General features: G+C 47.5%; 1 protein-coding gene across 1 annotated transcript; it reads left to right on the top strand.

Annotated features, from left to right (window-relative positions):
• Positions 1 to 11,643: 11,643 nt before the first annotated feature.
• On the top strand, positions 11,644 to 25,163 carry CD22 (CD22 molecule). The gene is given in 15 exon segments (XM_027514170.1): positions 11,644 to 11,717; positions 13,730 to 13,874; positions 14,474 to 14,854; positions 16,237 to 16,530; positions 18,151 to 18,414; positions 18,540 to 18,803; positions 19,771 to 20,025; positions 20,232 to 20,492; positions 20,574 to 20,813; positions 20,816 to 20,836; positions 22,656 to 22,752; positions 22,908 to 22,983; positions 23,369 to 23,493; positions 23,838 to 23,922; positions 24,232 to 25,163. Coding segments are annotated over 15 exon segments (2,652 nt in total). The 5' UTR covers positions 11,644 to 11,705; the 3' UTR covers positions 24,364 to 25,163.

Genomic DNA, 25,163 nt, shown 5'->3' with positions numbered 1-25,163 from the left:
ATAATGATAGTAAATGCTGGTGAGGATGCCGTGAAACTGGATCATTCATACATGGCTGGTGGGAATGTAAAATGGTACAGCCACTCTTGAAAAACTAATGAAATAATCCTACCATATGACTTGGCAACTGCACTTCTAGGCATTGATGCCCAATAAATAAAAATTCATGTCTACACCAAAACCTGTACACGGTTGTTCAAAGCAGCTTTATTTGTAATAGCCCCAAATTGGAAATAATCTACGTGTGCCTCAATACTAAATGGTTCAACAGTTGTGATACATCTATGTGCTACACAGTACAATGTACATAATACATTCCATTGCTACATAGTACTCTGTGGATGTATCACAACTCCCTGGGATACAGCCAACAATTGTGATATATCAAGGAGTACTATGTAGCAAGTACTATGTAGCAAGGGAATGAGGTATGGGACAGACATCAACTTGGAAAGTTCTGAAGGGCATTAAACTGAGTTAAAAACAAACCAACAAAACAGTCCAAGGACTTCCCTGATGGTCCAGCGGTAAGACACTGCGATCCCAATATAAGGAGCCCGGGTGCGATCCCTGGTCAGGGAACTAGATCCCTACATGATGCAACAAAGAGTTACCCTGGTGCAACTAAAGATATCGCATGCCGAAACTAAGACCTAGTGCAGACAAATAAATAAATATTTAAAAAATCCTAACGGGTCATGTACCATATGACTCCCTTTATGTACTATTATCAAAATGACAAAATGGTAGAGATGGAGAACAGATTACTGGTTAGAGATAGTGGAGGAAAGGGAGGTGGATGTGACTACAAGGGTGATCTTGGCCATAATAGAATAATTCTGTATCTTGTCTGCAATGGTTATGTACATCTGGATATGAGATAAAAAGACTTAGAACCACATACAGGTTGTACTACACCTAATTATGTAAGAAGTAACCATGAGAAGAAACTCATCACAGGGCACACCAGACTTTTCTATCTTTGTCACTTCCTCTGAGTCTATAATTATCTCAAAATAAAAAGTTAAAAAAAACCCCACCAACCCAGTGATCTCAGTGCAGGACTCCCAGGCCAGGGAACAAGATCCCAGTCTTCAACAGGGGACCTACTGGGGATGTATATTCTGCCTCACCAGCTAGGAGTATCTGCTGGCATAGCTCCAGGCATTGCTGATGGTCACAGGAAGAAATTGTTCAGGGAGTTCAAGGGCATGTCTTTATTTCTGGAGGTCAAGGGCTGCATGGAGGAGGCAGGGCTAAGGAATCAGGATTCCTGAGAATGCAGCTCTGGCGCCTTCACATCTTTTCCTCCAAAGAGGTAGGTGGTCTCTGTTTTGGGGTGTCACCTGCCCTGAACAATGGGGATGGCAGCACCTTTCTCACAGGGTTAAGTGAGGTCACACACACGCTGCACTCAGCTGTCTATGACATACGACATGTGATGAGCACCTGGTGAACAGACCTGGGTTCAAATCCCAGTCCTGCCACCTGTCAACTATGAGCTGTCCCTCAGTTTCCCCTCTAAGGATGGTGCAGACATGGGTGGTTCTGACTTCCTGAGTGTGCTGTGAGCTATCAGGAGCATGCAAAGCACTTTGCACGGTGGTGGTCATGAAATGAGCATCACTCTGTAAAAGCGTGCTGTCGTTATTGCTGATAGTCCCTTGCTCTGCCTGACAGGTACTCCATGGTGACATTACATCACACATACCTCTGGCTGCTCATCTCTAGCTTGATTTTGATAGAGAGGCCCTCTGAGACCAGATTGTGGTTCCCCGCCTGTGCCCCAGAGATGATGTTCCAGGCAGACCAAGCTCTGGGGTGGGAGTGGGGTCTTTGGCTATGTCCTGCCTGTGAGCTGGGGCTGTCACCTCACCTCCAGGGAGCACTGTTGACCAATTATGATACAATGTATTAAGTGAGTAATAGTTACATAATCACAATAGTAAAAGATATTATCTGTTTTCACAATCAATAGCCAGACAAAAAAATAAAAGAAAATTACAATTGCAAGCCATAATGGGAACATGATTAACCTAATAGTGTAAGATAATTACAAAGTGGAAGTGCACGTGTACATATGTTTTCATCTGCTCAGCCAGTCTTTTAACTAGTGCATTTAACCCATTTACATTCAAGGTAATTATCGACATGCATAATCCTATTACCATTTTCTTAATTGTTTTGGGCTTATATTCTATAGGTAGGGTTTTTTATTCTCTTGTTTTCTACCTAGAGAAATTCCTTTAGCATTTGTTGTAAAGTTGTTTGGTAGTGATGAATTCATTTAACTTTTGCTTGTCTGGAAAGCTTTCAATTTCTCCATCAAATCTGAAGGAGAGTCTTGCTGGGTAAAGTAGTCTTGGTTATAGGTTCTTCCCTTTCATCACTTTAAATGTATCATGCCATTCCCTTTTGGTTTGTAGAGTTTCTGTTGAGAAATCAGCTGATAGCCTGATGGGGGTTCCCTTATATGTTGTTTGTCATTTTTCCCTTGTTGCTTTTAATATTTTATCTCTGGCTTTAATTTTTCTCTCGGTTTGATTACTGTATGCCTCAGTGTGTTCTTCTTTGGGTTTATCCTGCCTGGGACTCTGTACTTCCTCTACTTGGTTGATTATTTCCTTTCCCATGTTAGGGATGTTTTCAGTTATTATCTCTTCAAATATTTTCTCAGGTCCTTTCTCTCTTCTCCTTCTGGGACCCCTATAGTGCAAATGTTCATGCCTTTAATGTTGTCCCAGAGGTCCCTTAGGCTGTCTTCATTTCTTTTCATTCTTTTTTCTATATTCTGTTCTGCGGCAGTGATTTCCACCATTCTGTCCTCCAAGTCATTTATCCATGCTTCTGTCTGTTATTCTGCTATGGATTCCTTCTAGTGTTTTATTCATCTGTTTGTTCTTTAGCTCTTCTAGGTCTTTGGTAAACAATTCTTACATCTTCTCAATCTTTGCCTCCATTCTTTTTCATAGATCCTGAATCATATGCACTATCATTATTCTGAATTCTTTTTCTGGAAAGTTGCCTCTCTCCACTTCATTTAGTTGTTTTTCTGGGAGGTTATCTTGTCCCTTCATCTGGGACGTAAATTCCTGCATTTTCATGCTGATTAACTTGTAATGTGGTTTTGTTTTAGTTGCTGTGGGATTGTGGTTTTTCTTCCTGCTTCTCTCTGCCCTCTCATGGAAGAGGCTAAGAGGCTTTTATAAGCTTCCTGATGGGAGGGATTGGTGGTGGGGAAAACTGGGTCTTGCTCTGGTGGGCAGGGCCTTGCTCAGTAAAGCTTTAATCCAATTATCTGCTTATAATTGGATTGGGCTCCCTCCCTGGTAGTTTTTGGCCTAAGGTGATCCAGCCCTCAGGCCAAACATCCAACTTACCTTGGATCATCAATAAAGCAGTTCCAGAAAAACATCTATTTCTGCTTTATTGATTACACCAAAGCCTTTGCCTGTGTAGATCACAACAAACTGTGCAAAATTCTTTGAGATGGGAATACCAGACCACCTGACCTGCCTCCTGAGAAATCTGTATGCAGGTCAAGAAGCAACAGTTAGAATCAGACATGGAATAACAAAATGGTTCCAAACTGGGAAAAGAGTGCATCAAGGCTGTATATTGTCACCCTGCTTATTTAACTCATATGCAGAGTACATCATGTGAAATGCCAGGCTGGATGAAGCACAAGCTGGAATCAAGATTGCCAGGAGAAACATGAACAAACTCAGATATGCAGATGACATCACTCTTATGGCAGAAAGTGAAGAGGAACTCTTGAGTGAAGAGCCTCTTGATGAAAGTGAAAGAGGAGAGTGAAAAAGCTGGCTTAAAACTCAACATTCGAAAAACCAAGATCATGGCATCCGGTTCCATCACTTCATGACAAATAGATGGGGAAACAATTGAAACAGTGAGAGATTTTATTTGCTTGGGCTCCAAAATCACTGCAGATGGCGACTGCAGCCATGAAATTAAAAGATGCTTGCTCCTTGGAAGAAAAGCTTTGACCAATCTAGACAGCATACTAAAAAGCAGAGATGTTACTTCACCAACAAAGGTCCATCTAGTCAAAGCTGTAGTTTTTCCAGTAGTCATGTATGGCTGTGAGAGTCGTACTATAAAGAAAGCTGAATGCCTAAGAATTGATGCTTTTGAACTGTGGTGTTGGAGAAGACTCTTGAGAGTCCCTTGGACTGCAAGGATATCCAACCAGTCCATCCTAAGGGAAATCACTCTTGGGTGTTCATTAGAAGGACTGATGTTTAAGCTGAAACTCCGATACTTTGACCATATGATGCGAAGAGCTGACTCATTTGAAAAGACTCTGATGCTGGGAAAGATTGAGGGCAGGAGGAGAAGGGGACAACAGAGGATGAGATGGTTGAATGGCATCACTGACTCAATGGACATGAGTTTGGGTAAACTCCGGGAGTTGGTGATGGACAGGGAGGCCTGGCATGCTGCATTTCATGGGGTCGCAAAGAGTAGCACACGACTGAGAGACTGAACTGAACTGAACTGAACACCAAAGAATTGATGCTTTTGAACTGTGGTGTTGGAGAAGACTCCTGAGAGTCCCTTAGACTGGAAGGAGATCAAAACAGTCAGCCCTAAAGGAAATCAGTCCTAAATATTCATTGGAAGGACTGATGCTGAAGCTGAAACTCCAATACTTTGGCCACCTGATGCAAAGAACTGACTCATTGGAAAAGACTCTGATGCTGGAAAAGATTGAAGGCAGAAGGAAAAGGGGACAACAGAGGATGAGATGGTTGGATGCATCACCGACTCACTGGACATGAGTTTGAGCAAGCTGCAGGAGTTGGTGATGGACAGGGAAGCCTGGCGTGCTGCAGTCCATGGGGTCACAAAGAGCTGGACACAATTGAGTGGCTAAACTGACCCAGCCCTGGGGTCCATGGGCTCTATGGTCTCATTAATGGCAAACTCCAAGAGAGTTTACTCTAAAACGGACCTTCCCAAACACCTGCTGCCGGTCCCCCTGTTCCTGTGGTAAGCCCCTGCCAACCCAGCCCACACCTCCACAGTAGACCTTCCAACACTGGCAGGCAGTTTTCGTTCAGTTTCCTGTGGACTCACTGCTCCTTTCCTCTGAGTCTTGGTGTTTGCAAGGTTCTCTTTGTGCCTTCCAACACTGAAGTCTCTGTTTCCCCCAGTCCCATGGAAGTCTTGTAATCAAGTCCCACTGGCCTTTAAGGTCAGATCCCTGGGGGTTCCCAGTCCTTTTAATTAGGTCCCCAGGCTGGGAACCCTGACCTGGGGTTCTGAACCTTCAGAACAGTGGGAGAACTTCTTTGGTATTATTGTTCTCCAGTCTGTGGGTCACCCACCTGGGGGGTATGGGATTTGATTTAATAATGACTGTGCCCCTCCTACTGTCTTGCTGTGGCTTCTTCTTTCTTTGGACATGGGGTGTCTTTTTTCAGTAGGTTCAGCATCCTCTTATCGATGGTTGTTCAACAGCTAGTTGTGATTTTGGTGCTCTCGAAGAAGATGAGCATGTATCCTTCCCCATCCTCTGGAACTGGAAGCCCAAGAAATCTGGAATTGTACTTTAAATTTCAGTTTCTAAATATTCATTATTAATATAAATAAATGTGACTAATTTTGTGTTTATCTTGTATTCTGCAACCTTGCTGAATTCACTTATTAATTTTGGAATTTTTTTGTAGGTGCCTTGGGATTTTCTACACAGACCTTTATGTTATCTGTGAATAGATTTTATTTCTCCCTTTCAGATCTATATGCTTTTTATTGCTTTTCTTTATCTTCTTATACTGTCTAGAACTTCCAGTACTATATTGAATAAGATTAATTGAGAGTGAACATTCTTGCCTGGTTACCAAGCTTAGAAGGAGAGAGTATTAACACTGTTAAGACTTAAGTATGTTTTGAAGGTTAGTTGTAGGTAATCAAGTTGAAAATTTTTTACTCTTAGTTTTCAGAGAGTTTTTATCATAAAAGGGTGATGAATTTTGCCAAATGCTTTTTCTGCAACAATTTATATGATCAGGTGAGTTTTCTTCTTTGTCCCATTAATGTGAGATTACATTGACTGATTTTCAAATATTGAACCAGACTTGCATCCCTGGAATAACCCCTGCATGGTTATAGTTGTATAATTCTTTTGATATATTGCTGACATCTATCTGCCAATGTTTTGTTAAGAACTTTTGCATCCATTTTCATGAAGAATACTGGTCTATAGTTTTCTTTTTTATACTATCCATTTTCATGAAGAATATTGGTCTATAGTTTTCTTTTTTATACTATCAGTTCAGTTCAGTTGCTCAGTTGTGTCAGGCTCTTTGTGACCCCATGGACTGCAGCATGCCAAGCTTACTTGTCTATCACCAACTCCCACAGCTTGTTTAAACTCATGTCCATCGAGTCGGTGATGCCATCCAACCATCTCATCCTCTGTCATCCCCTTTTCCTTCTGCCCTCAATCTTTCCCAGCATCAGAGTCTTTTCCAATGAGTCAGTTCTTTGCATCAGGTGGCCAGAGTATTGGAGTTTCAGCTTCAGCATCAGTCCTTCCAATGAATATTCAGGACTGATTTCCTTTAGGGTTGACTGTTTTGATCTCCTTGCCGTCCAAGGGACTCTCAAGAGTCTTCTCCAACACCACAGTTCAAAAGCATCAATTCTTAGGCATTCAGCTTTCTTTATAGTACGACTCTCACAGCCATACATGACTACTGGAAAAACCACAGCTTTGACTAGATGGAACTTTTTTGGCAAAGTAACGTCTCTGTTTTTTAGTATGCTGCCTAGGTTGGTCAAAGCTTTTCTTCCAAGGAGCAAGCATCTTTTAATTTCATGGCTGCAGTCGCCATCTGCAGTGATTTTGGAGCCCAAGCAAATAAAATCTCTCACTGTTTCAATTGTTGCCCCATCTATTTGTCATGAAGTGATGGGACTGGATGCCATGATCTTGGTTTTTCGAATGTTGAGTTTTAAGCCAGCTTTTTCACTCTCCTCTTTCACTTTCATCAAGAGGCTCTTCACTCAAGAGTTCCTCTTCACTTTCTGCCATAAGGGTGATGTCATCTGCATATCTGAGTTTGTTCATGTTTCTCCTGGCAATCTTGATTCCAGCTTGTGCTTCATCCAGCCCGGCATTTCACATGATGTACTCTGCATATGAGTTAAATAAGCGGGGTGACAATATACAGCCTTGATGCACTCCTTTCCCAGTTTGGAACCATTTTGTTATTCCATGTCTGGTTCTAACTGTTGCTTCTTGACCTGCATACAGATTTCTCAGGAGGCAGGTCAGGTGGTCTGGTATTCCCATCTCAAAGAATTTTGCACAGTTTGTTGTGATCTACACAGGCAAAGGCTTTGGTGTAATCAATAAAGCAGAAGTAGATGTTTTTATGGAATTCTCTTGCTTTTTCTGTTATCCAGTGGATATTGGCAATTTGATCTCTGGTTCCTCTGCCTTTTCTAAAACCAGCTTGAACATCTGGAAGTTCATGGTTCATGTATTATTGAAGCCTGGCTTGGAGAATGTTGAGCATTGTTTTGCTAGCGTGTGAGATGAGTGCAATTGTGTTGTAGTTCGAACATTGTTTGGCATTTCCCTTCTTTGGGATTGGAATGAAAACTGACCTTTGCAAGTCCTGTGGAGTCCTCTGGGAGGGTGCCTGGACTCTGTGAGGACCCCACAGAGTCCCAGGAGAGTCTCTGTGTTTTGTATTGTATTTGTCTTTTTTGTTTTGGTTTGGTTTCAGGGTAATACTGACTTCATAGAATGAGTTGGAAAGCATTCTCTCTACTATTTTCTACAAAATAGATTATGTAGAAATGGTGTTAATTCTTCCTTAAATGATGGATAGAATTCTCCAGTAAAACCATATTGACCTGAATGCTCATTTTGCACGTTTTAAATTACTTTAGTAGTTACAGGGCTATTCAAATTATCTGATTCATATTGATTGAGTTGTGGTAGCTTGTACTTTTTGAGGAATTGATCCATTTACTCTAAGTAGATAGAGTTTTTCATGATATTCCCTTATTATCTTTTTGACATCTGCAGGGTATGTAGAAATATTCTCTGTTTCACTTTCAATATTAATAATTTCTCTCTCTTTTTGTCAGTCTTGCTAGAGATCCATCAATTTTCTTGATCTTTTCAGTGAACCAGGTATTTTATTTCCACCACAGGACTGGAAAAGGTCAGTTTTCATTGCAATGCCAAAGAATGCTCAAACTACCGCACAATTGCACTCATCTCACACGCTAGTAAAGTAATGCTCAAAATTCTCCAAGCCGGGCTTCAGCAATATGTGAACCATGAACTTCCTGATGTTCAAGCTGGTTTTAGAAAAGGCAGAGGAACCAGAGATCAAATTGCCCACATCCGCTGGATCATAGAAAAAGCAAGAGAGTTCCAGAAAAACATCTATTTCTGCTTTATTGACTGTGCCAAAGCCTTTGACTGTGGATCACAATAAACTGGAAAATTCTTCAAGAGATGGGAATACCAGACCACCTAATCTGCCTCTTGAGAAATTTGTATGCAAGTCAGGAAGCAACAGTTAGAACTGGACATGGAACAACAGACTGGTTCCAAATAGGAAAAGGAGTTCGTCAAGGCTGTATATTGTCACCCTGTTTATTTAACTTATATGCAGAGTACATCATGAGAAACGCTGGACTGGAAGAAGCACAAGCTGGAATCAAGATTGCCAGGAGAAATATCAATAACCTCAGATATGCAGATGACACCACCCTTATGGCAGAAAGTGAAGAGGAACTCAAAAGCCTCCTGATGAAAGTGAAAGTGGAGAGTGAAAAAGTTGGCTTAAAGCTCAACATTCAGAAAACGAAGATCATGGCATCCGGTCCCATCACTTCATGGCAAATAGATGCGGAAACAGTGGAAACAGTGTCAGACTTTATTTTTCTGGGCTCCAAAATCACTACAGATGGTGACTGTAGCCATGAAATTAAAAGAAGCTTACTCCTTGGGAGGAAAGTTATGACCAACCTAGATAGCATATTCAAAAGCAGAGACATTACTTTGCCAACAAAGGTCTGTCTAGTCAAGGCTATGGTTTTTCCTGTGGTCACGTATGGATGTGCGAGTTGGACTGTGATGAAGGCTGAGCACCGAAGAATTGATGCTTTTGAACTGTGGTGTTGGAGAAGACTCTTGAGAGTCCCTTGGACTGCAAGGAGATCCAACCAGTCCATTCTGAAGGAGATCAGCCCTGGGATTTCTTTGGAAGGAATGATGCTAAAGCTGAAACTCCAGTACTTTGGCCACCTCAGGCGAAGAGTTGACTCATTGGAAAAGACTCTGTTGCTGGGAGGGATAGGGGGCAGGAGGAGAAGGGGACGACAGAGGATGAGATGGCTGGATGGCATCACTGACTGGATGGATGTGAGTCTCAGTGAACTCCGGGAGTTGGTGATGGACAGGGAGGCCTGGCGTGCTGCGATTCATGGGGTCGCAAAGAGTCGGACACGACTGAGTGACTGATCTGATCTGATCTGATTATTTGTCTGGTTTCAATTTCATTGGTTTCTGCTTTTATATTTATTATCTCTTTCCTTATGCCTGTTTTAGATTTGTTTTGCTCTTATTTGTCTGGTTTCTAGAGATGGAATCTTACGTTATTGATTTGAGGCTTACTTTTTTTTTTGGCTTGCATGAACTTAATTCCCCAACTAGGAATTAAACCCTGGCTCTTTGCAGTGAAAGTACCAAGTCCTAACCACTGGACTACCAGGGAACTCTCAAGACTTAACAGTGCCATAAATTTCTCCCTTGTGTTTTAGCTGTGTCCCACAAAGTTTGATAGGCTCTATTTTCATTTTCTTTCAGTTCAATGTATTATTAAATTTCCCTTAAGATGTTCCCTTTGACCCATAGGTTATTTAGAAGTGTGCTGTTTGGTTTTCAGGTGTTTGGGGGATGCTTCTGTTTTTTATTTCTAGTTTGATTCCATTGAGGTTAAAGCATATACTGTATGTTATTTCAATTATTTCAATTTTTTTGAGGCTTGTTTTATGGCCTTAAATTTGGTTGATCTTGGTATACATTCTATGCTCACTTGAAAATAAAGTGTATTTTGTTGTTTTAGGGTGGAGTAGTAGTCGGAGAAGGCAATGGCACCCCACTCCAGTACTCTTGCCTGGAAAATCCCATGGACAGAGAAGCCTGGTAGGTTACAGTCCATGGGGTCGCTGAGGGTCGGACACGACTGAGCGACTTCACTTTCACTTTTAGCTTTCATGCATTGGAGAAGGAAATGGCAACCCACTCCAGTGTTCTTGCCTGGAGAATCCCAGGGACGGGGGAGCCTGGTGGGCTGCCGTCTATGGGGTCGCACAGAGTCGGACACGACTGAAGCGACTTAGCAGCAGCAGCAGTAGTCTGTGAATGTCAGCTAGATACTGTTTGTTGATAATGTTGTTGGTTGATGGCATTGTCCTTTGCTGTTTTTTGTCTAGTTCTTCTATCAGTTGTTGAGGACGAGTGTTGAACTTTCCAACTATAATCGTGGATTGTCTATTCTTTCACTTCTATTGGATTTTGCTTCACACATTCTGTAGCTCTGCTGTTTGGTACTTACACATTTAGAGTGCTATGTTTTGGTGGGTCAACCCTTTCCTTATTGCATAATATCCTTCTCTGTCTTGGATAATTTTCTTTGTTCTGAAATCTACTATGCTGTTGCTGCTTAGACAGCTTCAGTTGTGTCCAACTCTGTGCGACCCTATGGACTACAACCCACCAGGTTCCTTGGTCCATGGGATTCTCCAGGCAAGAATACTGGAGTGGGTAGCCATGCCCTCCTCCAGGGAATCTTCCTGACCCAGGCGTTGAATCTGGGCCTCCTGAATTGCAGGCAGATTCTTTACCACTGAGCCACCTGTATTATAGCCACTCCTATTTTCTTTTAAAAGTTGAGATATAATCAACATATAACATTATGTTAGTTTCAGGCGTGTAATGTAATGATTCAATATTTATATCTACTGCAAAACAATCACTACAATAAGTCTGGTTAACATTCATCAGCATAAATAGCTACAATTTTTCTTCTTGTGATAAGAACTTTTAAGATTTACTCTCTTAGCAACTGTCAAATATACAATACAGCAATAGTAACTATAGTCACCATGCTATAACTTACATCCCCAGGATTTATTTATTTATTTTATAACCAGAAGTTTGTACCTTTAACTCACCTCTACCCCATTTGCCCACCCCCTACTCCCTGCCTCTGGCAACCACCAAACTGTTCTTTGTATCTATGGGTTCATTTTAATTTTTTGAAGATTACACTTGTAAGTGAGATCATACGGTATTTGTCTTTCTCTGACTTATTTCACTTAGCGTAATTCCCTTCAGTCCCATCCATGTGGTAGCAAGTAGCAAGATACTCTTCTTTCATGGCTGAAAAATATTCCTTTGTGTACATATTCTTTATCCACATTTCCATTGATGGACACTTAGGTTGCTTCCATATCTGCCGGGAACATTGGGGTGCCAATATCCTTTCGAGTTAGGATGTGTTTCCTTCAGAGAAATACCAGAAGTTGCTGTCACAGCGAGCCGGGGCCGGGGGTGTGGCCAAGAAGAGTGAAAATAGGTCACTGGCAACTCCACTGTGCTTCCCCTTTCACTCTTAGATGCTGCCGGGGTCCCTGAAGAGGGAAGACACATGAGGATACAGGTAAAAACGATTTTGTTCTCTTTTGCATTAGACAAGCATGCATGGAGCAGCCGCTGAAAGCTGGCACAATTTCGGGGGCTGGGAGCACAGTGGGGACTCTCTTCCCTTCTCCTGCCAGTGTGACAACAGGTAGTAGTCCCCTGTCTTTGAGTATCTCTCTGGCGAGTCATCTGAGAGCAGGAGGGTGCCCTGCCCTCACGGGGTGCCCAGGAGGGGAGAGCGGACCCAGGGAGGCCAGCTCTGAGGTCCTGTGAGGCTCTACGCAGGCTGGTGTTGAGCAGAGCACATGTCGGGAGCTTTTGCGCACAGGGCCGACTGTTCCCAGACTCCCCACGCCATCTCACCTCAGCAGCCTTCCAATCGCAGGCCTGGGACCCACTCCTTGTGCCCCAGAGACCACCTGAAGCTCCGTGGGGATAAGCATACAGCCCTGCTCTGAGAAGCGTCCCTCTGCCACTGGCCCGGCGTCCTCCAGTGGGTCCCCAATGAGGGTGTGACTGGTGGCTGCTGGCAGAGGGGCACCCTTGCCCAACCCCCGGAGGCTAGTCTTTGCCATGAGGAATGGACACTGGCCCTGGCCACGGCCTTTGTGGGAACCCAAAGGGGGCCCAAAGTGCATCCCTTGGAATACTGACCCTAGGACTAAAGTGTGTAAAATAGTTCCCCTGGCTAAAGAAGTTGGGGTCTTGTGCTGTACTCTAAGGTCCATGCTGGGAAATGCACGAGGCATATACAGCTGGTTAAAGGGCCTGAAAAGATCTATGCTAAAGATCCCATTTCACATTTTTTAATCCAGCTTTTCTCAAATGGATATGACCTTAAAGACTTTTTGGTGTGTAATGTGATTAACACCTGCAGAACTGTATGGTCCTTGCATGGAGTGTCTACCCCATCCATGCCTGGGGCCAGACCAGCATGACTTCTGTGCCTGGGAATAGGCCCCCTGGTTAGTTTCAGCCAGCAGCCTAGCTTTCCCCACACTAGTCGTGGACACCCAACAGTCCTTAGCTTAAGCCACACAACCGGAGGAGATAAACAGCCGGAGCGGTTGGGGGCAGGGGCGCTGATGTGTGGGAACTGTTGGCTGGGCAGGGAGGGGGTGGGGAGGAGACGAAGGTCTGGGCTGAGACAGGAGACACACTCTGTTGGCCCGTCCTGGTGACCACCCCCACCCAGGGACAGGCCTGAAGGGTGCAACCATGCAAATTGGGACTTAAATTTAACTCTATGTAAATGTAACTCTGTGTAAAAGTCTAGTGCGTTAGCTGTCCAGCTCATTGTGTGTGTGCACACACACACACACACACAGGCAGTGGTTGCACATGGGTGGCCCTTGGACCACCTCTAGCCCACGGACAGGTTTTGTTTGACCAGCATGGTGTTTATTTGTTTTGTTTCAAAGCAAGACAGGAAACTGGCTTCTTGCAGCTTTTAAAACAGTAGAAGATAGAGCAGTGCTGGGCCCACGTTCCCACCTGACTGGAACTGAGATGCATGGCCTTTACTCAAGGCCGCTGTCCCCACCTGGTTGATTTGTCTCCTACCGAGCCCAGGGTATGGGGGGGGGGGGCGGTGCTCTGAATGGTCCCTTGGACCACCTTCTTCTGAGTCCTCTCAGATCCATCTAAATACTCTCCTGGCATCATACTTAATGACTGGCTTTAGAGTTGTTGTTGTTGTTTTCCTGGTCTTTAAAATCAGTTTGGCCCTGTCTCTTTCCTATGTGAAACCCTTCCCTGGTTACCCCAAGGTAAGCTCCAAGTCATCTAGGGCCTGACATTTGAGGTGCTCAGCAATTTGGTGCCACTCAAAGCTTGAGAGCTGGCCAGCAAGTTTATAGAAGTTTGGATGGATGATTGATTGGATGGATGGATGGTTGGAAGAAAGGAAGAAGTGCTAGTCCTACATGGTGTTGGGCTGATGGGAGAGGCATGGCATATCCTGAAAAGGCCTATGAGCTTCTGGAATTCCCTATCCTGCTGTGCAACCAGTCACTGTTCTCTGGGGATCAGGGAAAAGGGGTTGGCATAGGTGCGCAAGAAGAGCTGTCTGGAAGATGTCAGCGACCAGGTGGCTCAAAGACAAACTCTTCCTGGCCCAGGCTCCTGCCTAGACACAGCACCATGCATCTCCTTGGCCCCTCGCTCCTGCTTCTCGGTAAGGATGGCAGTCTCGGTGGGTCCTTGGGTCTGGGCTGATGGTGGAATCTGGAGGAGGAGGAAAGACAGGGGAAGAGAAGAGTAAATGTGGGGCAGGGTGGGGACCGGCAGTGTGTGTGTGTGTATATATATGTGTATATATATATCTGTGTGTGTGTGCGTGTGTTTGGGCTTCTAAGGTGGCGTTAGTGGTAAAGAACATGCTTGCCAAGGCAGAAGACATAAGAGTTGTGGGTTCGATCCCTGGGTTGAAAGATCCCCTGGAGGAGGGCATGACAACTCACTCCAGTATTCTTGCCTGGAGGATCTCCATAGACAGAGGAGCCTGGCAGGCTACAGTCCATAGGGTCGCAAGGAGTCAGACACGACTGAAGCAACTTAGCACACATGCACGCACATATCCAGGGGATCTTCCCAACCTAGGGATTGAATCTGGGTCTCCCGCATCGCAGGCAGATTCTTAACCATCTGAGCCACCAGGGAAGCTCATACATGTGATCCCTCTCCCTCCCTGTCTCTTCAGGGGAAATTCTTTATTCCTTTGAAAGTTCTCAGTGTCCCTCACTAGTGTTTTCTGTTCACTTTGGTGGGTTCCAGAATACTTGGCTTTCTCTGACTCAGCCTGGAACTTTAGGCATCCTAAGACCCTCTATGCCTGGGATGGAGCCTGCGTCTGGATCCCTTGCACATACAGTTCGGTAAAGGGTGGTGGACACACCCTAGATAACCTGACTGTGTACCACAATTTTACGTATGACAAGAAGACCAAGCACTACAACGGGACCATCCTCTATAATAAGAGCCTGAAAACCAAGGAGTCTACCCCCAGTCAGGAAAGGGTACAATTCTTGGGAAACAACAGAAACAATTGTACCCTTCTCATCAATCCTGTCAAAGTCAATGACAGCGGCCTTCTGGGGCTGAGGGTGACATCGGGGACTGACAAATGGATGGCATCTCTAAACCTCAGCATCTCTGGTAAGGCCCTGAGGATGGGTCCCTTTGTCTCAGCAGGGAGGAAGGTGGGGAAACATCCGACTCCTGGGACCGATCACAAACTGGGTTGCCTGCAGAGGCCAGACGGGGATGCCAGAGAGTGACCATCGTGGCACAAGGACCCTGTGGAGCCCATGGCAAACTGGAGTGTGGGCATTCACCCCTCCTTGAGCAGACTGCCTGCCACTCAGCTCCTGTACATTCTAGAATCTGGCTTCTGGGTTGCCTGATTTTTTCAGAGAACATGGAGATCTGAATTTTCAAGGGAAACCTCCCAGTGTGTTAATGTGAGGGATTAATTCTAATTAGCCCTATGTGGCTACCTGGCACACGGATAGGGTATGAACAAAACACAGGTGTGGGGACCCCACTCCAGGCGGCATGCTCACTCTGTTCCATAGCCTGTGGATTTGGTGAGTGGTTCTATGCAGCCCTATGTTTGGGGTGAGAGATGCCACAATATGAGGGTGACCCAGCCCCAGGGATAGGGGAGACTGGCTGCACAACAGACCTCTCCACTAAAGGAAAGTAAACACAGAAGGCAAACACCAGGGCGTGTGACTGAAGTAAGCGTAAACCATAAGACACAGTTCCTAAGGAGGACCAGCTTTCACAAGCCCTTTCAGAAGGTATTTTGGCTGAGCAGAGAAAGGCAGGCCTGGGGAGAGGTGGACGGAGTGACCGGGGATTCCTGATGGGTTACTTGGGGCAGGGCGTCTACAGTGGGTCCATCTCTCAGGCTTCCAGCGTGGTCCCTGCTCTTTTTGTTTTTCTTTTTTTAAAAAACAGTTTTATTGAGATAAGTCTAATACAACTCACCTATGAAAAGTGTTCCGTTCAGTATTTTTTGGTGTATTTACAGACATGTTCAACCATTACCACAGTCAATTTTATAACATTTACATCATCTAGAATTGCAGTGCCTTCACCTGTCACTCCTGTGATAGCTAATTTGTGTGTAGATATGTCTGGGCTACAGTAGCCTGGAATGTGATCGAATGTTATTTTGGATTTTCTATGAAGATGTTTTTAGATAAGATTAATATTTATTTTATTTATTTTTAAAAATTTATTTGTTTAATTGGAGGATAATTACTTTACAATATTGTGATGGTTTTTGCCACACATCAGTGTGAATCAGTCACAGGTATACAGGTGTCCCCTCCATCCTGAACCCCGCTCCCATCTGCCTCCCCACCCTATCCACCCAGGTTGTACAAAGAGCATTGCTGTGGGTGCCCTGCTTCACACACCAAACACACACTGGTTATCTATTTTACACATGGCAGTGTATATGTTTCAGTGCTACTTTCTCAAATCATCCCACCCTCTCCTTCTCCCACTGAGTCCCTGCTCTTTTGCAGAGAGTGCTCCTCAACCCCACATAGAGCTCCATCAGGAAATCCGGGAGGACCAGGAAGTCACTGTCACCTGCTCACTGAATTTCGCCTGCCGTGATTACCAGGTCCATTTGCAGTGGTCCCTGGAGGGGTCTGTGACCACCTCTACCATCCTCTCCCCGGAGAGGGTCGCCACCCAGAGCCACCTCAGTTTCCAGCCCAAGTGGACTCATGATGGCAAGAACCTGACCTGCCAGCTCTGGGACCCCATGAAACAGCGGATACTCTCGGAGAAAACGGTGTTGCTGGAAGTGAAGCGTGAGTCTCCCCGATGCTTCTGTGGGAGAGACGAGGGTCTTGTCCTCTCTCCACCTCCTCAAAGGGGCATGGGAGCTCAGAGAAGGAAGCATGATGGGTCTGTGGGCACCTGCAGATGGGAATGGTCCAGGCAGAGCTTCGGCACCCCCTCTATCTTTCCCATCATCAGCGCTGGTGTTTCAGGGCATGAATTCATGTTAGCATCTGCTTCCCCGGTGGCACTCATGGTAAAGCAGGAGACATAAGAGATGCAGGTTTGATCCCTGGGCCGGGAATATCTCCTGGGGGAGGGCATGGCAATCCACTCCAGAATTCTTACTTGGAGAATCCCCCTGGACAGAGGAGCCTGACAGGCTACAGTCCATGGGGTCACAAAGAGTTGGACATGACCAAAGCGACTGAGCACGCACGCACACCAGTCAAACAGAATAAAATAATTTAATCTATCCTCAAGCCATGAGATGATTTGGGGATCACTTGGCTAAGGGTTTTTTGTTCCCCTGGGGGGATGGGGTGAAGAATTTTTTCACATCATTATTGGAGGTTCATTCATTCATTCAATAAATATTTATTGTGAACCTACTAGGCGCTAAGCCATATTATGGCTGCCAGGCATAGAGCAATGAGCAAAGTTCTTGCCCACGTGGAACTAGCATTGCAGTGGGGGATAGAAGAGCAAATAGATGATCAGGGGAATACAGAACAAAATTTTAGGTGGTGCTGAGTGTAGTTAAGAAAAAATAGGGACTTCCTTGGTGGTCCAGTGGTTAAGACTCTGCCTTGCCATGCGGGGGGCACAGGTTCAGTTTCTAGTCAGGGAACTAAGATCCCACATGCTGGAGAGCAACTAAACTCATGTGTCAAAACTAGAAAGTCCATGTGCTGCAACTAGAGAGTCCGTGCACCACAACTAGAGCCTGTGTGCTGCAACGAAAGATCCCACATGATGCAACGATGACCATGTCCTGCAGCTAAGTCCCACCTCAGCCAAATAAATAAATGTTTTAAAAGAGAGAAAGTAAAAGGAAATCAGGGCTAGGACAGACAGAGTGAGGGGTGGAGGCTTAACTCAAGCTGAGACTCAGTGAAGGAAGGGACTGAGGCGGGCACACAGTATCTTTGTGAGAAGAGCAATCCAGGGAGAGGGAAGAACTAGTCCGAGACCTTGAGGTAGGAACTTGGCATGTCTGCATCAGAGCAAGGGGTCCAGGGGCCCAATGGCAGGAAAGGAAGGCCGAGAGGGACTGGGACACTAGATCTCAGGGGCTGCAGTGAGGGGTTTGGGTTTTTCTCTAAGTGTGGAATCCATGGAATGGCTTCAAGCAGGGGAGTGGCAAGCTCTGATGGACCGTCCTGGGAATGCTGCTGGCTGCTGGCAGAGACCAGAGCTTTGGGGACTGGGCTTGGGGGGAGCAGAGAGATGACTCGGGAGGCTGTGACAGTCCCCTGGTGCTTGGACCAGCCCACCTTTGTTGACAAGGGCAACAAGGAGTGGCTCCAGACTCTCGGCCCACTCTGTGTAGGCTGCTACTTTATCAGAATAAAAGAGCTGCAACTTCTCAGCACTTAACACCCTCGGAGAATTCCCTACCCCTTCTGCACTGTCCTCTGCTCCTCCAGACGCACCAAATTTGGAGATCCAGGTCAGCCCCCAAGAAGCCATCGTCACAGAGGGCGAGTCTGTGACCATGAGGTGCCAGGTCATCAGCAGCAACCCGCCGCACTGGAGTGTGTCCTGGTTCAAGGACAGGACAAAACTGAAGGAGCAGGGGACAACACTCGTTCTGCCCGAAGTGACCAGGATGATGAGCGGGCAGTACACGTGCCAGGTCTCCAATGATGTGGGCTCAAGACAGTCAGATGTGGTGGATCTCCAGGTGCACTGTGAGCCTCCTGGGAGCTGCAAAAGGGGCAGGCTGGGAGTCAGCAGGGGTGCCACCCAGGCCCTCAGGAGGGGACCCATAGAGGCCTCTGCTCACCCCACCCCCCGCTTCGGCCCCTTCTTCCAGATCCTCCAGAACCTTCCTGGGTTCAGCTCTCCCCCTCGTCAATTAAAGAAGGAGTTACAGTAGAGCTGACTTGTATGTCAGTAGCCAATCCTCCTCCAGCGAATTACACCTGGTACTTCAATGAGCAAGAAATACCCGGAAAGAACGGCAGGACCTTCCAGATCCCTCAAGTCCTCGTCAAGCATGCTGGGAGGTACTCCTGCTTGGCAGAAAATAGTCTTGGGCCTGGATCTGTTGACCGGGAAGCTGACTTGAACGTCCAGTGTGAGTAGTTGCAGAGGAAATAGAAGAGTCCGAGAAGGGACAGCAAGCAGAAACCAGGGGCTCCCGACAGATTAGCTTCTGGGAGGTGGGCCTTGTGCTATAGTTCACAGTCATGTCCTTAGCACCAGAAGAGGCCTGGCTCGTGGGAGGTGCTCAGTAGATGTTTGTTGACTGAATGAACGGCAAGCTGCGAGGGTCCCATGAGGGACACAGAGACGTGGCATTGCTATGCAGCAACTGAGTCCCTGGAGAGGTCCTGAAGTATTTGAGAACTGGGGCAAAATGCCTTGTTACCTCTCTGTCATCTGGCCCTGTTTAGCACCAGTGAGTCTTGTTACTGAGCAGAGCCCGGGACAAAGAGAGTCCCTGTATTTGATCCTTGGACCCTGGGGCGTCATAGTATGGGCCAAATACACTGGATACCCAAATCCTGGAATCTAGACAACGGATATGGTTTACATAGTGGCAGCAACGTGTTTACCACTTGCCGTGTGGCTCTAATGGCCTCCTCTCACTCCGTCCTCACAATGTTCCACAAGGTTAGCTACTCACAGGACCCCATTTGACAGATGAGTAAACTGAGGTCTGCAGCCTCCAAGTGGCAGGATCCAGCAGTCTAGCTCCAGAGCTATGCTTTTTCTTTTTTAAATGAATGCCCTTGCTCTATGACCAAGCCTTGACAGCCCCCAGACCCATGCAGAGATCCACAAACAGCAGCCCCTCCTTTCTCAGCACCATAGGTATATACTCTGCCCAGAGCTGTTCTCTTAACCACTGCACCATCCTACCTCAAACCACAACCAGGCCAAATGGCCAGGGCAAGAGGGAAGCACAAGCCTTCCCTCAGCTAACTGACAAACTGCGTCAATGCAGGGCATGGGGAGAGCAGAGAGGAAGCTGGAAGGAACAGATACTGATATTAGAGGTAGCTATATTTTCTTCATCCATCTCTCTGGTTTTCTCCAAGATCCCCCCAAGGGGGTCACCACGGTGATTCAAAACCCCACACCGATTCGAGAAGGAGACAGTGTGACCCTGTCCTGCACCTTCAATTCCAGTAACCCCAGAGTTACTCGATATAACTGGAATAGCCCAGGCTCCCAGGACCATACATCACAGAAGCTGACGATTCAAAAAGTCACCTGGGATGCACAGCCAGTCAAATGCGAAGCCTGTAACCAGTGGTGTTCGTGGTCTCCCTCTGTCAACCTGAACGTCCTCTGTGAGTGCCCCAGGCCCGCGGGAACTGGGGGGTAGCCCAGTTGGGATAATGGGGTTCTAAGAGTAAGGAGCCCGAAGCCTGGACCACAGTCCTCACAGAGAACTGAGGGATGAGAGTCAGGCCTCGGGGCCAAGGGGAGAGGGAGTCTTGGGGACAGGAGGAGGGAAAGGGATGCCAGAGGTCAGCCTGAGGTCCTTGCCCTCCAGATGCCCCCAGGGACGTCAACATTCAGATCAGCCCTAATACAGAGATTCAATCTGAGAAGCGGGTCCTCCTCCAGTGTCAATACTCAAGTAGCCGTCCCGCGGACGTCCACTTCTTCTGGAAGAAAGATGGAAGCCTTCTGAAGGAAGGGAAGACACTTACCTTTGGCCAAATCTTTCCAGAAGATTCGGGAACCTACCACTGCTTGGTCAACAACTCCATAGGACAGACCTCATCTAAGGCCTATGAGCTCCAAGTGCTGTGTGAGTAGCTGGAGCTGGAGGTGGACGGCAGAGATGGGCAGAGGACCAGTGACCTGAATCCTGACTTTGCTTGTCCTGCAGATGCTCCCAGGAGGCTGCGTGTGTCCATCAGCCCGAAAGACGGGGTGGTGGAGGGGAAGACGGCAGTCCTGACCTGTGAGAGTGACGCCAACCCTCCCATCTCCCACTACGACTGGTTTGATGGGAAAAACCAAGACCTTCACTATTACGGTCAGATGCTGAGGTTGGAGCCTGTGAAGCTGCAGCATGCAGGCAGCTACTGGTGCCGGGGGACCAACCGTCTGGGCCAGAGCCAGTCACCCCCACCACCCTCACTGTCTACTGTAAGGCCCCCTCCTTCTTCTTCTCTGGCCCTGGCCACTCCTGGGGCTTCCTCCTTGGCTGTGCTGCTGTGTGTTCAGATCACATCCTTGATCCTGCCCTGCGTACCCTCCCTCTCCTGCAGGGGGCGGACGGGGGTGTGGGGAACCCTGCGCTCAGAGGCCCCCCTGCTCCACACACAGCTATTCCATCTTCCTTCTGCTCAGTCTCTTCAGACTCCAGGAGGACTCCCTCTCTGCCTGCCCCCCTCCTTTCAGACACCCTGAGCTCCTATTGGCTCCCTCTCTCTGCCCCTCCCTCTCTGTCTCACCCTTGAAAGGTTGCTTGTTTCTATCTTTTGATTTTTTTTTACCAGTTTTTTTTTTTAAGACAATGCAAGTACATGGTAAAAAAAAAAAAAAAAAAGGGAAGAAAAGAAACAGCATGGAAGGGTAAATAGTGGAAGGTCAGTCACTTCTCCTTTCTTGCTCCCTGAGAACTCTGCCTCCTCTCCACCCTCAAGGCTTTCACTGTTGGCTGGGTATGTCTCCTTGCAGAAATATTCTGTTTGTGCACAATAGGCCTCTAGAGACCTGTGTCCATACACCCTTCTTTGTTACTTAGACTTTGGAAGAGCTCACACATTGCCTTGAATTTTCCTTCCTTCATGTAATGGGGGCTTCCCTGGTGGCTCAGATGGTAAAGAATCTGCCTGCAATGCTGGGGACCTGGGTTGGATACCTGGGTCGGAAAGACCCCCGGGAGAAGGGAATGGCAACCCACTCCAGTACTCCTGCCTGGAGAATTCCATGGACAGAGGAGCCTGGTAGGCTACAGTCCGTGGGGTCGCAAAAAGTCAGACACGACTGAGCGGCTAACACTTTCACTTTCCATGTAATAACAGCACTTGGAGATTGTTCTAGATTTGTGCATAAACAGGTGTCTGAAGAGTCTGGAAACATAGGGGGAAATATTCACTTACTGTGTTTTTCTCAGATTAGTGATTGGAGCCAGGACTTTAAACTTAGAGGATCCTCAGCATGTAAAGCTGGTGCTAAGGCGAGCCAACCTAAGTGTGTCATTCGGAAAAGTGACCTAACACCACGTTCCCTAGGTCTCCCCTTCGCAGACACCCTGAGACCTGCCTCTTTTCCTCAGGGTGCAATGTTGCAAAACTATGTGCCCAGTGCCCTCCTCAAGGCTGGACACAGTCTCCTGCTCCGGGCACACCCACAAAGAGAACTGTAGGCTCGGTTCCTGCCTGGACTTGCTGGGTTGAAGGACAAGTGATTTTAAGTAAAGCCAAGTGGCCCTTGGGGCTTCCCAGGTGGCGCTAGTGGTAAAGAACCCACCTGCCAATGCAGGAAATGGAAGATCCCTGGGTCAGGAATATCCCCTGGAGGAGGGCATGGCAACCCACTCCAGTATTCTTGCCTGGAGAATCCCATTGACAGAGGAGCCTGGAGGGCTACAGTCCATGGGGTCGCAAAGAGTCGGACACGACTGAAGCGACTTAGCACAAGTTCACACGCAAGAGACCTTCTGATGAGACAGTATCATTTATGAGGGTCACATGCTCTTCGGGTGCCTGAATCCGTCACAAAGCAGACACTCCTCTTGAAAACCGATTGCACCTCCCTCCTAATGAGATGTCCGGAAGGCAGGGCTGGCTTCTCTCTCTTATTCTGAGTCACGTGCCCGGGGCATGGAGGAGTTTCACAGGCTAGAAGGACAGTGGCCTCGCAGAGAGAAGCCGAGGATACCTCCCAGGCAAAGGGCAGAGCAGGCCTGCTCCCCGACTGAGGCTGTGCCATCAACTGATGTACCTCCCTTCTCCATCAGACAGTGCTGCCACCATCAGCAGGCGTGCGGCCTTGGGAGTGGGGTTCTGCCTGGCCATCTTCCTTCTGGCCATCTGGGGAGTCAAGCTTCAGCGGAGGTGAGTGCCTCCTACCACCTGCCTCCTTTGCTTTGCCTCCCACATCCCAGTGAGTGGGTCCCTGGTCACTCAGCCTTGCAGCCCCCAGCATGCTGGGTCCTCAGGGAGCTCTCCCCAGGCCCTTCGTCCTCTCTGATCACGTCTTTATTTCTCAGTTGGAAGAGGATTCAGAGACAGCAGGGCCTTCAAGAAAGTTCCAGTGGACAGAGCTTCTTTGTGAGGAATTTAAAGGTAGGAGGGCAGAAAGAGGGAATGCAGGGCAGGTCTTGACGTCAAGAAAGAAGCAAACTGGAAAATCAACTATGTGTCAGTTAAAAAATAAAAAAGAACTTTCCTGGCAGTCCAGTGGTTAAGACTTCGCCTTCCAATGCAGGGCATGTTGGGTTCCAACAGGTAGCTAGGATCCCACATGTCACAGGACCAACAAACCAAAACATAAGACAAAAGCAATATTGTAACAAATTCAATAAAGGCTTTTAAAAGGATGGTCCACATTAAAAAAAAAATCTTTAAAAAGAAACACAGTGGACATGGATGATAGACTACTGTGGGGGTGGGTGGGGGAGCTAGGATGGGGAGAGGAGTGATAAGAGCTGAAATTTTGTCTTTCTCTCAGGCTAGAAGGACCCCCCAAGCCGAACGCCCCGCCTCCCTGGGGTGCTACAACCCGGTGATGGAAGATGCAGTCAGCTATGCTACCTTGAGCTTTCCTCTTGGCGAGACTGACACTCGGAGACTTAGGTACCAGGGGGGTGACACCTGCACCCTGGGAGGGACATGGGGGTAGCGCTTCCGTCTTGCCTTCCTCTTTGCTTCATCTTCTCATTCCAGCTCTGTAATGACCCCCTGGAGAATGGTCTAGGGAACTGGATCTATGCCTTCAAGCAAGGGCCAGTCTCCCTCACCAAGGCTGAGGCTTCATGAAACACACACATGCATTCACTCGGTGGACACCCTGAGCTCCTGCTATGAACACAGGGGGCTGAGAGGCTGGGGGTGCTCTTAGGGGCTGGGGGAGTTGGAAAAAGGAGCAAATTGCATGCAAAAGTCTTCACCTGTTGTTATCTATCTGCCTTCCCTCTCAGAGACGCAGGGAGCTCAGAGATGCGGGAAATTCCCCCAAGCAGGGACGACAGGGTCACCTATGCTGTGGTGCAGAACTGTCAAGTGGTAAGAGGGCAGGGCTGTAGGAGGCGGGGGGAGAGGGAACCTGGCCTCACCCCTGCGTCCCAGACAGGAAGGACCCGGTGGGCTCCGTGGTGGCAGAGGCTGGGCAGGGGGAGGGCTGCCCAGGCCCCGGCATGGTCAGAGCTGGGGCAGGCATCTCCCAATTAGAGAGGTCAACTGCGGCCAGTTTCCGGACGAGAGGGCTTCGTCTTGGGCCCTTGGGACCCCGGGGTAGGGGTAGGGGGGGCCAGGAGGGAAGGGGCAGTGGGAGTGGACAGTGGAAAGCTGCTCACCACACTGTGGCTTCCTCAGGCCGACTATGAGAACGTGACTCCGGAGGTCCTAGATGATGAGGGCATTCATTACTCGGAGCTGGTCCATTTTGGGAATGGGAAGCGGGCACTGGCCCAGGAAGGAGTGGAATACGTGACCCTCAAGCACTGATGGGCCAAAACCTTCTCAGCTCCTGCTGCTCTGCTGGGGCGTTATACACGTGCACGCACGCATGCACAGTTACTGCAGCCCAGCTGGTGCAGAGAACTTTGTATGTGGCCCAGACACAGTGTCCCTTCTTAGCACTGGTAACCCTCCAAAGGGTTTGTTCCTGGTCCTTTCCTCTCAGCGTCTCATCTACATACCTACCTTGAACTGTACAAATCTTCCCCCTGCCCCTCCCCAGCCATCTGTCACCACCTGTGTGTGTGTGGTCTGTTAGTCGCTCAGTCGTGTCCAACTCTTTGTGACCCCATGGACTGTAGCCTGTCAGGCTCCTCTGTCCATGGGATTCTCCGGGCAACAATACTGGAGTGGGTTGCCATGCCCTTCTCCAGGGGATCTTCCCGAACCAGGGACTGAACCTGGGTCTGCTGCATTGCAGGCCGAACCTTTACCGTCTGAGCCACCATCTGCCCCCTCCCAAACCCCATCCCCTAGATGGCTGTGTCCCCGCTGGGATCAGCTGGTCATTATTTTTATTTCTCTCTCATCCCGTTCCTTTGACAAGTGACCCCTGCTCGATAACTGCACTCACTAATATAATGCCTAACTTTTGCCTCTGGGACAAAGAGGTAGAGAGAGGCACTGCCCTGGGCCAGTTCCTCCTCTAGGAGGCATTCCACGGAGAGGATTATGCTGCTGCGGCCCCTGTCCTTGGAGGTCTCGGGGTCTGAGATGTACACCGATGTGGATACAAGTGTAAGAGACACAGAGCTGCACAATAAACCTGACTCAGATATTGCATCAAA

Source organism: Bos indicus x Bos taurus, chromosome 18 (genome assembly GCF_003369695.1).
Source record: "Bos indicus x Bos taurus breed Angus x Brahman F1 hybrid chromosome 18, Bos_hybrid_MaternalHap_v2.0, whole genome shotgun sequence".
Taxonomy (NCBI): Eukaryota; Metazoa; Chordata; class Mammalia; order Artiodactyla; family Bovidae; genus Bos; species Bos indicus x Bos taurus.
The sequence above is the reverse complement of the archived record's forward strand: the minus strand, read 5'-3'. Positions and strand labels throughout refer to the sequence as shown.